The sequence below is a fragment of the Trichomycterus rosablanca genome, chromosome 21, assembly GCF_030014385.1.
Source record: "Trichomycterus rosablanca isolate fTriRos1 chromosome 21, fTriRos1.hap1, whole genome shotgun sequence".
Taxonomy (NCBI): domain Eukaryota; kingdom Metazoa; phylum Chordata; class Actinopteri; order Siluriformes; family Trichomycteridae; genus Trichomycterus; species Trichomycterus rosablanca.
Window position 1 is genome coordinate 8,042,152 of NC_086008.1, and position 16,003 is coordinate 8,058,154.

General features: G+C 41.1%; 1 protein-coding gene and 1 non-coding gene across 2 annotated transcripts in view; both read right to left on the reverse strand.

Annotated features, from left to right (window-relative positions):
* The window catches only part of LOC134335229 (multiple C2 and transmembrane domain-containing protein 1-like), a 164,072-nt gene that overhangs the window by 2,656 nt on the left and 145,413 nt on the right, over positions 1–16,003 (reverse strand). The window contains exons 18-20 of the mRNA XM_063017727.1: positions 9,716–9,825; positions 8,419–8,528; positions 7,898–7,995 (exon numbers count right to left, since the gene is read on the reverse strand). Coding sequence (XP_062873797.1) covers positions 7,898–7,995; positions 8,419–8,528; positions 9,716–9,825 — 318 coding nt within the window. The remainder of the gene's footprint in view (positions 1–7,897; positions 7,996–8,418; positions 8,529–9,715; positions 9,826–16,003) is intronic.
* Positions 1,187–1,350, reverse strand: LOC134335777 (U1 spliceosomal RNA). The gene has a single exon (XR_010015645.1). It is a non-coding gene; the product is annotated as a U1 spliceosomal RNA (small nuclear RNA).

Below are 16,003 nucleotides of genomic sequence, written 5' to 3' on the forward strand. Positions count from 1 at the left end.
ATGTTTTTAGGTCCATATAAATTGGAGTGCGGATCCTGTAGAGCAATCCACTAAAATACGTAAAAGGCAGTCCGACAAACTCAATTGGACACTCATTATGCTCCGACTATAGCATGGCATTACAAATTTATAGGCAGTACAGGCCATAATCAGTTATGCCATTCACTGCCTATATTTCTTGGCCATTAAATCCTCACATTTGGAACAAACCACACAGAGTTTCCTATACAGCGCCTGAATCAGAGAGGTCGATGAGTGGGCATGTTTGGTATTTCCTCACCAGCTTACGTTCACCATAATGGAGATTTCATTTCAATCAGCTCTTTTAGCCAACAGCGTTTCAGCAGTGAAGCCGCCTTAATCCACATGTTGTGTAACCTTTCCCACTCAAATCCTCTTTAATCAACGAACACCGGAACGATAGTTTACTTCATAAGGCACGGGGGCTCTGCTAACAGATGAGGAAAATGGAAAATTTGTCACTTGATATAAAGAACCCGATTGCTCCGGGTACTACAAAACATTTTACTTAACCTGGATATGGCGGGAGGCTAAGGACTGGCTGGACCTCACCCATCAGCCTTGCTTTGGCAAGATTACCCAGCAACACTTAAACCCACTAAAAATAGTAAAGAAATTGAACGAGAAAGAACAGAATACAATGAAAACAATGTACATAAAAATCATTTAAAGATGATAATTGTTGTGTAGGATCTAATGTTAGGAGCCACTTGCATAAACTATGGGCAAGTCTAAAGACCATCAAACTTAAAACAAAGAGTGCCTTTCTCAAAGTACCTCTACCTCTATACCACCGCTGAATTCAACAGTGACCCTCATGGGCCTCAAAGGTTTGGACAGCTCTGATCAAATGTTTCGCTGATTTGATTTTGTTTGGTGAAAATAATCTGACATTCTGTTCAAGAAAGAAATTTCTTTACATTTTAATGCCCTGTTACAGTTTCATATTACAGGGAAGAAAAATCCCTGTAAAAATCCTCATAGTTTTATAGAAATCTTTCCACATAGATTTGAATATAAATAGAATAGTAAAGAATGCCTTTATTTGTCATATATACATATATACGTGCATGACAAAGCTGGGATTCAAACTCTCAACATTTCAGTTGATAGCCCAAAGCTCTACCCACTAGGCTACCACTGTCCCTGTAAAAAAAAAAAAAATCAGAGGAGAGCATAAACGCAGTCCCCCACTATCAGAAATTATGCAGTCGAGATTCCCACATTTGGGGAATTCGCAGTGGTCAGCACAACCGGAGTGCAATGGCTGAGTCTCGCCCCGGGTTAACCACCTTCTTGATTATGGTCTCGCCCCTGCCAGATAAGTATGTTTTTGGTAAGTAATTGTATGTATACTGTGTGTGTGTACATATATAGTACCCAGAAAAACCTATGTGGCCATATGAAAATAATTTCAGTGAATTAATTAATTTATTAATAATTAATCATTCATTTCTGCAATTATTAAAAATGTTTAATAGATGTTTAAGAAAATATGGCTAAAAACTACAATGATTTATTTGAACAAACATACTAGATGGTAGATACAGAACGGGCAAAAACATCTGACCCAGTTTTGAACTAGAACAAATTTGGGATCAAGACGGTGACTGGAATAGGGCAGGGTTTAAGATAACTATATGCGTCCTTTTCAAAGAGCAGCTCCCTGCAGAGAAGCCTTATCGGGTTGTTATTTTGGATCTAAATCTCACATAGCTAGAGCTGACTTTGGAAACCTTTCTGAACTGTGCTAAAAAGTTTTGCATGTCAAGGTGATGAGATACAGATCAAAGTTTGTGAACCTGATAAAAGAAAAGAAGAGGGTGGGTGAGAAAACAACAATAAAATTCCATCAAAAAAAGTCATTTAGAGGGTGAATGTCACAGAGATGCTTCGCATGTTGCAAGTTCCATTACGGTTAACGGGTGACAGTTCTGCCATCTTAATTGGAGAAACATGCATTCACCGTTTTTATGATGGATTGCTGTCCCGCCAGATATAACCTGCTCGCTAAAGCAACCGGCAAACATTAAAATAAAGGACAAGAACAGGCTATAAAGAAAATACATTTTAGCAAGGAAAGGGGTAAATGACTGTGGTAAGACAGCAATTTGGAGAAAGTGGCTGGCACAAAGCAAACATCCATGGGAGAGGGTGGGTAAAGACCTGGAGCTGCTCTAAAGCTGCTCCGCTCCCCCATGCTGACAGCATGACTACAAATACAGACTTTGAAGTGTGAGAGTACAGAGGGGGCGCGGTGTACGTGAGCGCTTCGTTCAGTGCCATCTCAGCTGCCGTCACGAGACCCTCCGATGCGGAGCGCGCACCGCCATCCTGCCGCTAAGCAAGGATCGGGATTTAAAGCTGCACAGGCGGCAGGCGAATATGAATAAGTAAATGAAAGTGGAACATTTTAATGATACTATGCTATGCCGTTTATACAGAAAAAGACAGACAGAAACTTTTTTGCTTCATCTCCTGTGACACCTAACCTAGCATTAGGGCTATTAAACACTCTCCAAAAAATTGCAGACATTACAGATGACAGAGTACTGCCTACATGTGTACCGAGAGAAAAAAAAGCATGTCAAGGTAAAAGCAGGCGCGCGCGGGGAAAAAGGCAAAGAGAAAACTTTTCCAATAAGTTTCTGTAGTGATAAGATGTATTTTAGGTAATTGCTTGTTTAAACTTTAAAGGTACATCCCCGGTGCCTCAGAGTTTTACCTCTGATTTTCACAGCTAACAAAAGACCCTAAACATACTTTTTCAAAAGAACTTTAACACAGTGCTACAATGTTTTCTACCCTGCAGAATCAGAAATGCACAAATGTCCACAATATGTAGTCGTGTGTCTAAACAAGCAGGCTTAGTTTAAAAGTATTGAGAGTAGTGTTGCTATGAAGTACGATAAGATAAAATCAATGACCTTAATGCCCACATGAGGTCAGTGTTAATTAGAAATAACTCCGTTACCGGTCGACTGGGTGGCATCTAGTGGGCACAATTGGCAGTGCCTGCAGCAGACAAAATTGACCACCGAGTCTGCTGTGTGGGAAAAAGACCGGACTAAAGTGGGTGGCGTCTTCAAACGGTGTGCAAGGACCCTGGTTAGCAGACCTAGGCACCTGTGCAGAAGTGGATAAACCTAATGTGAGAATCCACCAAGGCACGGGAGAATAAAAAGGGATTGAGGGACTGCGCATGGGTCGAAAGAGGTGTGGAGCAGGCAATTATACCCTCCTCGAATGCAATCGAGATCCCCAGCAGCGGCTATGCCAAATCGGTAAAAAAAAGGGAGAAAATGAAGGAAGTCACATTTCGTGAGCTGGTTTGGTGGGTATATAAGGTGTGAGATAGGCTGTCTGCGCATATATTCCTCATAGCTTACATGGGTAAAAGGGGCGATTTGTCGGAGTTGCAAACTAGGGACGATTATTGGCTTTCGGGCCAAGAGTGGCAGTGTTTTTGAAACTACGCAGTTTGTGAACTGTTCGCGTGCTGCTGTGGTGAAAGTGCATCGTGAGTTAAAATAAGTTGAGTGGAATTAAGTTCAGCCTATTGGTCTGGCCTGCCACAACAGTCCCAGTTCCAGTTCACGTGGCCCCTTGCAAAATTTAATTGCCCACCCCTGTCCTAGAGGATATTTAGTACATAGTGGCAGTTTTAGCACACTTCATAATAAAAAGAGCGGGCTTTACTTTGTTACTTTGTCTACGGACTTGACTTGCCAAACAAATAATGAAGCAGACTAAACAAATGAAGGAGCAGACTAAACATATCAATAACTCATAACAAACTTGCACTGAGAGAGGTTTTTTATCAATTCTCTCACAAAGTTTGATCTGAAATGATGAGCCACTACTCAGCTTTGCTGGCAAAGATACCCCAATTTGTTACCAATGCACCTGCTTATTGTGGAATGTTTTATAACTGCTTAACTTTCTATCAAATTCTATAAACTTTCCTCTCATTTTGCCCTGTCCCAACTTTTTTGAGCATCAAATTCTAAATTTGTTAACATTTACAAAATATAATCAACTGATCAGTCCAAAAATTAAAAGTCATCTCTAAAAGAATTAACAAATCACAGATTCTTCTTTATATTTATTTTACAAAATGTCCCAACTTTTCTGGTTTGTACAAGGGTTTTTAAAAAGCTTCCACACTTTTATATTTTGGTTGGAAACGGTGAGGGTGGGAGGAGTAGTAATCGATCGTGTCTGAGAGACTGAGAGAGAGCTTATGGTCCGGATTTAGTGGCATCTGATTTCCACATTTTTGGATGCTCAAAGAAGCTTTAAGGGGAAGAAGATTTATTGAAGAAGATGATGTTAAAACAGCGGTGCATCAGTGGCTACATGCTCAACCAATAACATTTTTTGCTGATGGCATTAAAAAGTTGGTATGGTGCTGGGAAAAGTGATGTCATTTGTTTATGAAATTCTTAATAAGAAGAGTTAAAAAAGTGTGGAACTCTCGTATATGTAATGTTGGAGGCTCGATTTGTAGCACTGTCGCCTCACAGCAAGAAGGTCCTGAATTTGATCCCCAGGCGGAGAGGTACGGGTCTTTTCTGTGTGGAGGTTTCATGTTCTCCCCGTGTCTGTGTGGGTTTCTTCCAGGAGCTCTGGTTTCATCCCACAGTCCAAAGACGTGCAAGTGAGGTGAATTGGAGATACAAAATTGTCCATGACTGTGTTCAACATTAAAATCTGTCCTTTCATGAATGTAACCAAAGTGTGTAAAACATGACGTTAAAATCCTAATAAATATATAAATGTACATGTAAAGTTCACTCATCTTTGATTATATTATCTTATGACCACATGATTCTTATGAACACATGAAGTTAAATAATCTTTTTGTAGCTCCTTGATTATGAATCCACTTGGTGTTGAATTGCCATGTATGGTCGTGTAGCTACATTTAAATCTCTCCGTTTGCGCCGGCTGTAACGGCACCCTCTGTGTGCTAATTGTTAGCATCCCGCTTCACATTCCCTGCTTTCACTGACTAATGGTATCATAAAACATTCTTGTGATAGGGCATGTCTCTAATACCAGGTTGAGCATACTTAAGTCGACAATGAGATCTGGCCTCATTTAAGGAACATAAAAGATTCCCTTGGATCAGAGAGCTAGCTTACTCAGGCGTAAAATCAAAACCATACACCGAGGGAGTATATGTATGAGGTAATGCTGCTCTCTAGGTGTACTGAATCAAAAGAAAATGCATAAAATTAGAATGTATATTTAAGTAGGTAGAGATGCACTGCAGGCACAAGTATAGGACTCCAGCGGTGCAACAGAACAAGTGTACGTTATGACTGAATATATTTCTATCCCTGGAGCTTCGGGAACTGTACATTTCAAACGTGTTTTCTTCCCAGGGTGGCAACAGCTATACAGTTTAAGCTAAGCTTTTGTCATCAGGGGGTGAAATACCCATAAACGAAAGCTGAGGTAATTTCAAATCCCACAAACACACCAGGTACTGAAGGACTGCCTGATGATGCCCTTTCTAACATTGTAATATTGTTTGGAGGCAGGTTTAAATGATCTGTAAAGATGTGTTAGCTCTAGGGCTGCCATTATGGGACAGTAAGCAAGGTTCGGGTCACGCTGAGACCTTAAAAATGGTGCTTCATTTGTCATCCCTGTGAAACATTTGAGCATGTGGGTGCCCGCAGGACACACCCTGATTCTGGAGCGCTTAATTTAAGTCATTGATATCCCATAGCAGCACAGAGTGGTGTCCCCCTTGGGCACTGGTGACCCAGAAAACAGAGGTGAGGTGAAGATGGATGCAGAGCGGAACATTCCTGAGTGGAACAGTGCAACACAGTTTTTTATGCACTAGCCTGAAGTCAAGGTGCAACAGCCTTGCACAGATTACCCATGAGGTTCAGTCCTCTGAGGTACGCTCCAACCCTGCCTCATTAGCCAGCACCTCCTTAGAGCTTTCCTACCTGCCGGAACCTTCTGGGCTGCAGGTGTTCAGATCGCATGAACCTATGGGATCACCAAGCTCAGTTTGGGCCAGGCCAAGAAAAAACCAGGCATAGGCTAGAGATTATGACCCCATAAAGATCAAAGACAACCTGCCACCCAGGGTCCATCAAAGGCAAATGCTTGGTCCTGGATCAGAGCCCCACTTTGCCCCGATAGTAAGCAACATGGGGCTTAGCTAACACAGAGGAAACCGGATAACAAGCAGAACCTTTTATTAGCACAAGCCTTAATTGAAGTTAAACACTGGCACCTTTCTTAACACGGCACTGGTGTTTATAGAAGGTACAGTGAAGCAGCCATCGTGACGCAGATCACACAGTTAATATAGGGGCAGAGTGGGACAGCATTACTGCTTTAATGGCTTAGAATAACAAAGCATGGCGAGTTAATACATAGCAACAAGTCAGTAAATCTGTGTATAATGTCTGTTGCAGATTTCGCTGATTTATATTAGATCTGCATGCACCAGACATCCAGATTACATAGCCCATTAAGCCTAATCCGCAGTGCACTATATAAATACATTTAATCAATTAGCATAAAGTTTAACTGGAAAAACATGGCACGTACAGTATTAAGTTTAACTGGCACTTAACCCCTAGATGTTGGAGTGTTCTGAGGTAATAAGATGCACATTGTGCAAAACAATGGTAATACATTAATTCAATGATTCGGGAAATGTCACTTAATGGTATATCATATACACTGATCAGCCATAACATTAAAACCACCTCCTTGTTTCTACACTCACTGTCCATTTTATCAGCTCCACTTACCATATAGAATCACTTTGTAGTTCTACAATTACTGACTGTAGTCCAACTGTTTTTCTGCATACTTTTTTAACCTGCTTTCACCCTGTTCTTTAATGGTCAGGAGTCTCCCAGGACCACCTCCCAGGAGCAGGAATTATTTAGGTGGTGGATCATTCTCAGCACTGCAGTGACACTGACATGGTGGTGATGTGTTAGTGTGTGTTGTGCTGGTATGAGTGAATAAGACACAGCAATGCTGATGGAGTTCCTAAATACTATGTCCACTCACTGATCACTCCTACCTAGTTGTTCCACCTTGTAGATGTAAAGTCAGAGACGATCGCTCATCTATTGCTGCTGTTTGAGTTGGTCATCTTCTAGACCTTCATTAGTGGTCACAGGATGCTGCCCACAGGGCGCTGTTGGCTGGATATTTTTGGTTGGTGGACTATTCTCAGTCCAGCAGTGACAGTGAGGTGTTTAAAAACTCCATCAGCGCTGCTGTGTCTTATCCACTCATACCAGCACACTAACACACCACCACCATGTCAGTGTCACTGCAGTTCTGAGAATGATCCACCACCTAAATAATGCCTGCTCCGTAGTGGTCCTGGAAAAGTCCTGACCATTGAAGAACAGCATGAAAGGGGGCAAACAAAGTATGCAGAGAAACAGAGGACTACAGTCAGTAATTGTAGAACTACAAAGTGCTTCTATATGGTAAGTGGAGCTGATCAAATGGACAGTGAGAGCAGAAACAAGGAGGTGGTTTTAATGTTATGGCTGATTGGTGTAAATAATAACATCAGAGAAACAGTGCAGCTTCCTGAAACTCCCCAAAACTCGGGAAGAGCACTGTTCTTGGGGAGTACTGGTCAAATAACATGCTTTAAAGCTGACCTCAGAAAGAAAATTGCATTTTGATAGTTGACCAAGATAAAAGCAGGGATGGGTGGAAAAGATGTGGTGGGAAAAGTGACTGGCCACTCCGTTCCACTTATAAATCTGTACCGTGTAATCCCACTCAAGCCTAGTGTAAGACTGATGGATCAACGTACAGACACATGTACTGATAAAGTGGTGGATGAGAAAATAGGAGGTCCACCTACCACTTGCACATCAGAGGGCACTCGGGAGAGGAAGTCCAGTAGCTCGTTGTTGTCGATGGTGTACGGGTCTCTCAGCTTCTTGGTGAATTTATTTACCCCTGAAAAGTTGGCACGACACAGCAACATTACACCTCATCGAGAAGGGACAAGTGCACTCTAGCAGTGTGAGCAAAGAGGATCCATGCTGCTCTTGCTACACAGGATCAAAAGGCTCTCTGAAATCCCATTTTCTAAGTAAAGATCGGCTGCCATTAGGCCCACGAGTGCACTGCTCTCTGGCCTTCGAGAGCTGCTGCTCAAGTTTAAAACATCGAACAAAGGAGCACAGAGACCATTAGCTATGAGGCTGATGGTTCAAGTCTGGCACTTCAGTGGCACCCCCGCTGCTTTGGTGGCAGCCGACTGACATATCCCTATTGCAACTGTATTGAAATACTTTTATTTTACATAACACGATTCACTGTATTTTTATAGTTAAGGCAATTTATAGCACAGTGTATATGGATTAAGTCTTTACTTACCCCAGGCCAGAATGATGTATCTGAGAGGAATGAAGTAAACTATAAGTGTGGCCACACATAGTGCCACTATGGCAAGCCAGCTGAGAAAAGGCACAGTCCAGTTGAAGGTACTGAAAAACAAACATGAGCACTAAATCAGTTTTGTTACCACACTGTGATATCTGCAGTGTGTGAAAAATACCAGGGTTGTTATCAAGCCACTTAATTTCAAGTCAAAACCAAATCCTAAGTCACTAACTCAAAAGTCCAAGTCCTATCTGTAGTTTGGACTTGGACACACCCATCCTGTTTCACCTAAAAAAAACCAAGTTCTTCTTAATCTCTGTAATTGGTCAATGTTATCTTACTTTTATGTTAAAGTGACTTCTTACCACCCAGGTGGCGCAGCGGGATATTCCGCTAGCACACCAGCGCAGAGATTCTGAACTCCTCGGTTTGAAACTCGGCATTGCCACCGGTCGGCTGGGCGCCATCTAGCGGGCATAATTGGCAGTGCCGAGCAGCACGTTTCTGCTAGGGTGGGATGACCGGACTATGTGGGTGGAGTCTTCAAACGCTGTGTAAGGACCCTGATTAGCAGACAGAGAGGTGTCTGTGCAGAATGCATGGGTGAAAAAGGGTTCAGCTGGGGGCTGTGTGCGGGTCGGGGAAGGCATGGGCGGCAATATGCCCACCTCGACTGCATTCAGGGATCCCCCAGCAGCGGAAGACAAATTGACTACACTAAATTGGAAGAAAATGGGAGAAAATGCATAAATAAATAGAAAAAAGTGACATCTTAAGCCACTTGCTGTCAAATTAAAAAGAAAATTATTCGGAAGTCACTTCCCTTAAGTTCTAGACAAGCCTTAAGTCACTTGTACTTAAAAGTCAGTCACCTTACCACCTTACCATAAATTGAAGTACTAGTTAAGTCTTTTCATTTTCCTCCAGAAAAAGTCTCGTACCCTCAAATCCTCAAATGCAAGGAGATTTTTAAACAACTATAGGTCAAAGTCCACGTCTCATTAGCAAAGTCAAAGTAAAATCTTAATCTTAATCTAAAGTCTCAAGTAATAGATAAGTGTGACCATGTTGAGGTACGTTATAAAATTCACAACCAAGTACAGGATTAATTACTGATACCAACAAACGGATTAAACTTCAGCACAAAGCGTATTGCCTTGAGTTATTGAGTTAAAAATAAGAACAGGCAATGACTAAATCACATGTGCATATTATGTAACCTTCACAAACTGGAAAGGATGTTTGTAATTATGAAAATTGCCGGCATCAGGAAAAGATTTTAGTGCCTCACTTTTTTATTCTTTCACCGTAGGAAGCTACTTCATCCAGTGCACTTTGCACACTGATGCAGACGTCCTGAATGGCATACAGCTTGTTCATGAAGCCTTTTCTTTCCGAGTCCTGCCAAAGACAGAGAGAAATGGAGGATGAGCAGATGCATTTAACTAAAACAGTACAGAAACCTTTAAAGGCCAGGAGAGCTCTCTTTCTGTTTCTCCACCTACTTCCAGTTCTCCAGCTGACATTTCACTGAATGAATGTATTAAACTTGCTCACCCCTAATCTTTTGTTTAGGCAATCTACGCTAGAAATGAAATATGATGACATCACTCCAGTCATCATCTTCCTCATCAGCACAATTACCTCAAGGATAAAAAGTGGAACCGTTTTAGGATTTGATGGTTGAGGAGAATTTTAAAAACTGTTCACTGGCACCCCAGTTTATTGCTGGCACAAAAATCTCATTTTTTAGTAAAAAGGAAGGATGATCATGCAACACTTGGGCTGACAGGAGGAGGTAAAACAGAATGCAGTGATCAAGAAGACAAACACAAAAAACGCTGTTCCAGTGTGTGAGACACATGCTTGGATACTTTATATTACAAGCAATACAAGTCTAATCTTCATAAAGTAACACATTATTTTTCTTAATGGGGTGGATTGGTCTGAATTACAGTGTGACTGTTTACACTGCTACATGTTCTACACTGTCCATGAAATGCAACTTTCACATATTCAGGTTTCCTAAACTTACAGACTGCTGACAAATTAAAGGAAAAGTCTCTGTGAGTTGTTGGGCCACCAATCTGAATCTGTATATATATTTATGGGTCGTCACAGCAAATCTGGTCCAGACTTGGTACAGTTTTTACACCGGATGCCCTTCCTGACACAACTCTCCTATTTCTATCCGTGCTTGGGACTGACAGTAAGAGCACACTGACAAGTGTGCCTCTCAATGGCTAGGCTGTTTCAGCCACCACCACTACCCCCACCCATCCAGACATTAGCCAATCATGTCCATGCAGACACCTGATCATGCAGATCATTGCTGAGATTGGAACCCTGCATCCCCAGATCTCAGCAGTAGTTGGCTATTATATTTTATTGCTGTGCCACCAAATGCCCGAATAATTTCTGCAATCTAATCTGTAAACAGGCTATAACTAACTTTCTGTGGCTTTGTTATTGTTATAAACATCATAGTTAAGTTCTTCTTTAACAGTGATTGAGAACAAAGGTTTAGTATATTTTACCAACGATAGACAGCCTGGTCCTTTGGCATAAAAATCAAACCATATTTGCCCTATACTTCAGTTTAGTCTAATTTTGTCCCTCAAATAAAATACACAAAAAACACAAAAATCCCACCAATATTTGGACTGTTGAGGTGTTTCCTGAGCCAGGAAGCAGGTGCGTGCCATGCAAGCAGACAGGCACTCAGCAGTCCTGCCCAGCATTAGCCTGGCACCACTACAGAGGCCATACTCCTCATGAAGATCAATTGACATGTCACTGTCATACTAAATAATGCCATCTTAGAGCTGGCCCTAAGCCTCGAGATCAAATACTGCTGTGCAAACCAGGCCAGAGACAAAAGTGGGTAATATTTCTATACTGAAGATTTTTATTTTAGTTCTAAAAAGCATATATTCAGGCTACATACAAAGAAAATAAATACAATCATACTGACCTTGCATATATTTTATGCTAATTATCTGTGTACATTTATATATTTTCTTTTAATCCAAAATTAATATTCAAAATACCTGATATTGATTTCTAGTATTTAGTTTTCAGAGTGAAGTTTGCTTGTTTATTAGGATTTTAACATCATGTTTTACACTTTGGTTACATTCATGACAGGAACAGTGTTTACTCATTACACAAGATTCATCAGTACACATGGTTATATCAAACACAGTCATGGACAATTTAGTATCTCCAATTCACCTCACTTGCATGTCTTTGGACTGTGGGAGGAAACCGGAGCTCCTGGAGTAAACCCACGCGAACACAGGGAAAACATGCAAACTCCACACAGAAAAGACCCGGACCGCCCCACCTGGGGATCGAACCCAGGACGTTCTTGCTGTGAGGTGACAGTGCTACCCACTAAGCCACCGTGCCGCCCTTCAAAGTGAAGTAACATACAATAAAGATACAGTAAGGATGAGGCACTTTCCCAAAACACAGGTGTATCTCTGTAAGTAACTCATAAAAACCCAACATACATACAGCACTGCTTTCTTCTGGTCACGGTTATGATGGGTTCAGTTTTCCAGGAATCACTGGGTGCAATGCAGTAATACCCAAGACAATCAAAGACAATCGTGTTTGAATGCAGATGTTCGTCCGACTGATAGCACTGCTGGGAATTCGAACACTGGATCCCAGTGGTAGTGGGCTAGCGTTATTTACCACTGCACAACCCAACTGTATAAATTATCCACATATTTAAGTAAAACTTTATGATGCTGTCAATACCATGAAAGGAAATCTGCCTGACCAGTTTCTATATAATAATTTATATATCTTGTCCTGTTAGCAAAGGCCCCACTAAAAATGTCAAGCCCAAAAAGTGCTACAACTTGAGAGCATGCGCACAGATAATTTCCATCATTAAAATGGGCCTTTCAGAATTATCTAAGTATTTACAACTCCGTAGCTCATTTGCATTAAATTCTGATTAAAGTTAAAATCCTTACAGGCATATATTAAAATATGTTTAAAAATCTGATTTAAAACATTCACAAATCTGATCCAATACAAAACAATGTTTTTAAGCCAGTATTGGCCCTGATACAGATAGTGTGCATCACCTTATTAAGTTAAGATTGGGTTTTACAGAATCAAATCCATGTTTTTGCTATGCACATACTCAAACAATCTCTCATCCTGGGCCCTTTCTCTTTCATCCTTTATGATCCCACATTTGAAAAATGACCTCAAATATGGCCTAGAAAGCCACACTGCCTCCCAGAAAGCCAGCACAAGAAAAATAGATATAACTAGACACTGTCCCAGGGTTATTTTTCTTTGCAAATAATACAGTATTTCTTTCTTTTCTTCTTAGCCATCTGGATTGTGTTATCAATTGAAACAAAAGCAGCCCACATGCACCATTGTATTGGAATCAGCGTTCAAGACGAGTTTTAGAGACGGATGTGTGTGCGAGTGTGTGTAGAGGTGCAGGTCATGGGTCCATCAGCCCTAACCATTGCCACATGGCCTCTGAACTGTGAGCTCACTCTGATTTCCTGCCTTCAAACGTGGACTGAAGGAGGCAGGAGGTTGTAATAACACTAGCCTGTAGAGAGGCTTGTTTTCACTGCTTCTTCACATAGATCTCTCTTACAAACTCACACACATGTGTTTGCATGAGCAACCTGCTGCAGAGTGCCTACCAGCTGGTCCTTAGGTCCTTTGATGGAGCTGCACTGTGGGAAACTACTGCACACAGCTATTCCTCCACCTTACCTTACCATTTAAATACATACAGAGATGCTGGGAAGAACAGTTACATACAGCTGCTGCTGGAATCACATGTTTAAAAAGACATTGTTAATGATATATTCGACAGATGGCTTGTCTACTTAGTAGAGATTACTTGTGACTTAGAAATAAAATGAATACAAACAGGAAGGTACTCACTGTTCACTTAAGGTTAAAAGAATTGTTGCAAGGTGAGAAATATTACTCACTGAAGTAGTTATCAAATCAAAGGTTTTTGCTTATTCAAACCCATATAGCTATTTCTGACCAGACAGTTTGTATTTACCTAGCATTGTAAAACCAAACATTTTATTATGTGTATACACGATCAGCCATAACATTAAAACCACCTCCTTGTTTCTTCACTCACTGTCCATTTTATCAGCTCCACTTTGTAGTTCTACAATTACTGACTGAAGTCCATCTATTTCTCTGCATGCTTTGTTAGCCCCCTTTCATGCTGCAGTGACACTGACATGGTGGTGGTGTGTTAGTGTGTGTTGTGCTGGTATGAGTGGATCAAACACATTAATGACGATGGAGTTTTTAAACACCTCACTGTCACTGCTGGACTGAGAATAGTCCACCAACCAAAAACATCCAGCAAACAGCGCCCCGTAGGCAGCGCTCTATGACAACTGAAGGTCTAGAAGATGACCAACTCAAACAGCAGCAATAGATGAGCGATCGTCTCTGACTTTACATCTACAAGGTGAACCAACTAGGTAGGAGTGTCTAACAGAGTGGAGGGTGAGTGGACATGGTACTCATACCACTCATACCAGCACAACACACACTAACACACCACCACCATGTCATTGTCACTGCAGTGCTGAGAATGATCCACCACCTAATAATACCTGCTCTGTGGTGGTCCTGTGGGGGTCCTGACCATTGAAGAACAGGGTGAAAGCAGGCTTAAAGAGTATGTAGAGAAACAGATGGACTACAGTCAGTAATTGTAAAACCTCAAAGTGCTTCTATATGGTAAGTGGAGCTGATAAAATGGACAGTGAGTGTAGAAACAAGGAGGTGGTTTTAATGTTATGGCTGATCAGTGTCTAAGCTAGTACAGATGGGGTCTTCCCAATGATTTGCTTGATGACTGCCCAAATAACTGCCCTAGTCCTGCATTATTAGTGGATTTTAAGTTAATATGTTTTTTTAATTTTTTTTCAGTACAGTAATATGTGGTAAAATTTATGTTGTGGTAAGTTCTACTCAAAGCCAACTCAGTACTGTGGCCGGCCATTTAATACATAGCATATAAATTGGAAAAAAAGTTATAAAATAAATGTAAAGTAATTGGGAAATTTTATGAGCCAATCACTTGCAAGAAAGTGCTGATAGATGGAGAAAGGAGCAGCTGATAAAACAATCCATAACATTAATAGTAAAAGTACTGTAACCTGTCAAAATCTAAGGATTTAAGTGTGAAAGAGGTTTAGTTTATCATGGCAATCCATTTTCTTTGTAGTCACATTTTTCCTCTAAAGGAAAAATTTAAATCATTCTTCACCAATGACTTCTTTGTTAATACTTTGTCAGGTACAACGTGGAACAATGACACTGTAATTAAGTGGTGTGAAAGACAAACACATCAATTCAGAACTACCTGTTATCAATCACCTTAAGGCTAGCAGCACTACCAACATATAATGACAAGCATAGGCACATCCATCTTAGCCAGAGTCCAGGATTATGCTATTCACACCTCACCATGGCTACAGAGGCCCCCAGATTTCTCACAATAGGATCCCAGCATGGAGGGTAGGTGGTCTTGATGAAACTGGCACAGCCTAAGGTGGGCACTTTGGAGTGTTTGTTAGCAATGGAGGCGCACAGTGTATGGTATCCCAGGGGTGCCAAACTTCATTTACACCACAGCCCAAGCCGCAATGTAAAAGTACAGACCCCCAACTGGATCTCATCCACACCCACTAGCAGTGCACTGCTTGTTCAAAGGAAAAGAAAACCTGGTTCTTTGATCTGCCCAGCATTGAAGGTGAGGGAAACAAAAAAAGCTGATAAGAGATCAAGATTTTAATGGAATCATTTCACCCGGGTTGAGCTGCTCCCCAGATGCAGGTGTTATTTGTGCCTCTCCAAAGTCTCCTCTCATTTCAAGCCAAAGGCACGTTGACCCAGACGCTTGAAAGCAGAGAGTTCTGTCTCAGAGGAGACCCAGGAGTGGAACTCCACACCTTCTATGGCAAATAAAGCCAAAACGAGATCCAACAGCATGGCACAGCCCCACTTCTCATCAGGAAACCATAAAAAGAAAAAACAACTTCTTTTAAATAGGGTGAGAGTATTAACTTTCCAAAAGTAGTTCAGTGATTCATTATGAATGGTAAAGTGGGAAGAGGTGTACAGGGGAATGCCTGTCAATGAAATCTTTGTGTAGAACCACTTTGGGAGGTTAATTAAAATTGCAGTATAATTAGATATGATGTGTGTGTGTCAGACTTGTACTAACTGAGAACTCCCTCGACTGCTTGTTTGATCCCAATAACGGCTACATACTGTGTCAAAATTATTTACATTAAGGAGTTCATTATAGAATGTACAGTGACCATCAGAAATATTCTATCCCCCTCAACTTAAAAGGTATTTTTTGTATAGAGAACTGAAAAATACAAATGGAAATGGAAATATACAAAAGGAAATCTTAGTAAATTAGTTTACTTAGTTCATACCATGGTTACAACACACCTTCAACACTTGAATCTTAGGGTGGTGTTTATATAACAACAGATTTCGCTGTGTGATCCTGGCATCTCTGGTGATGTAAGGCTTGGGT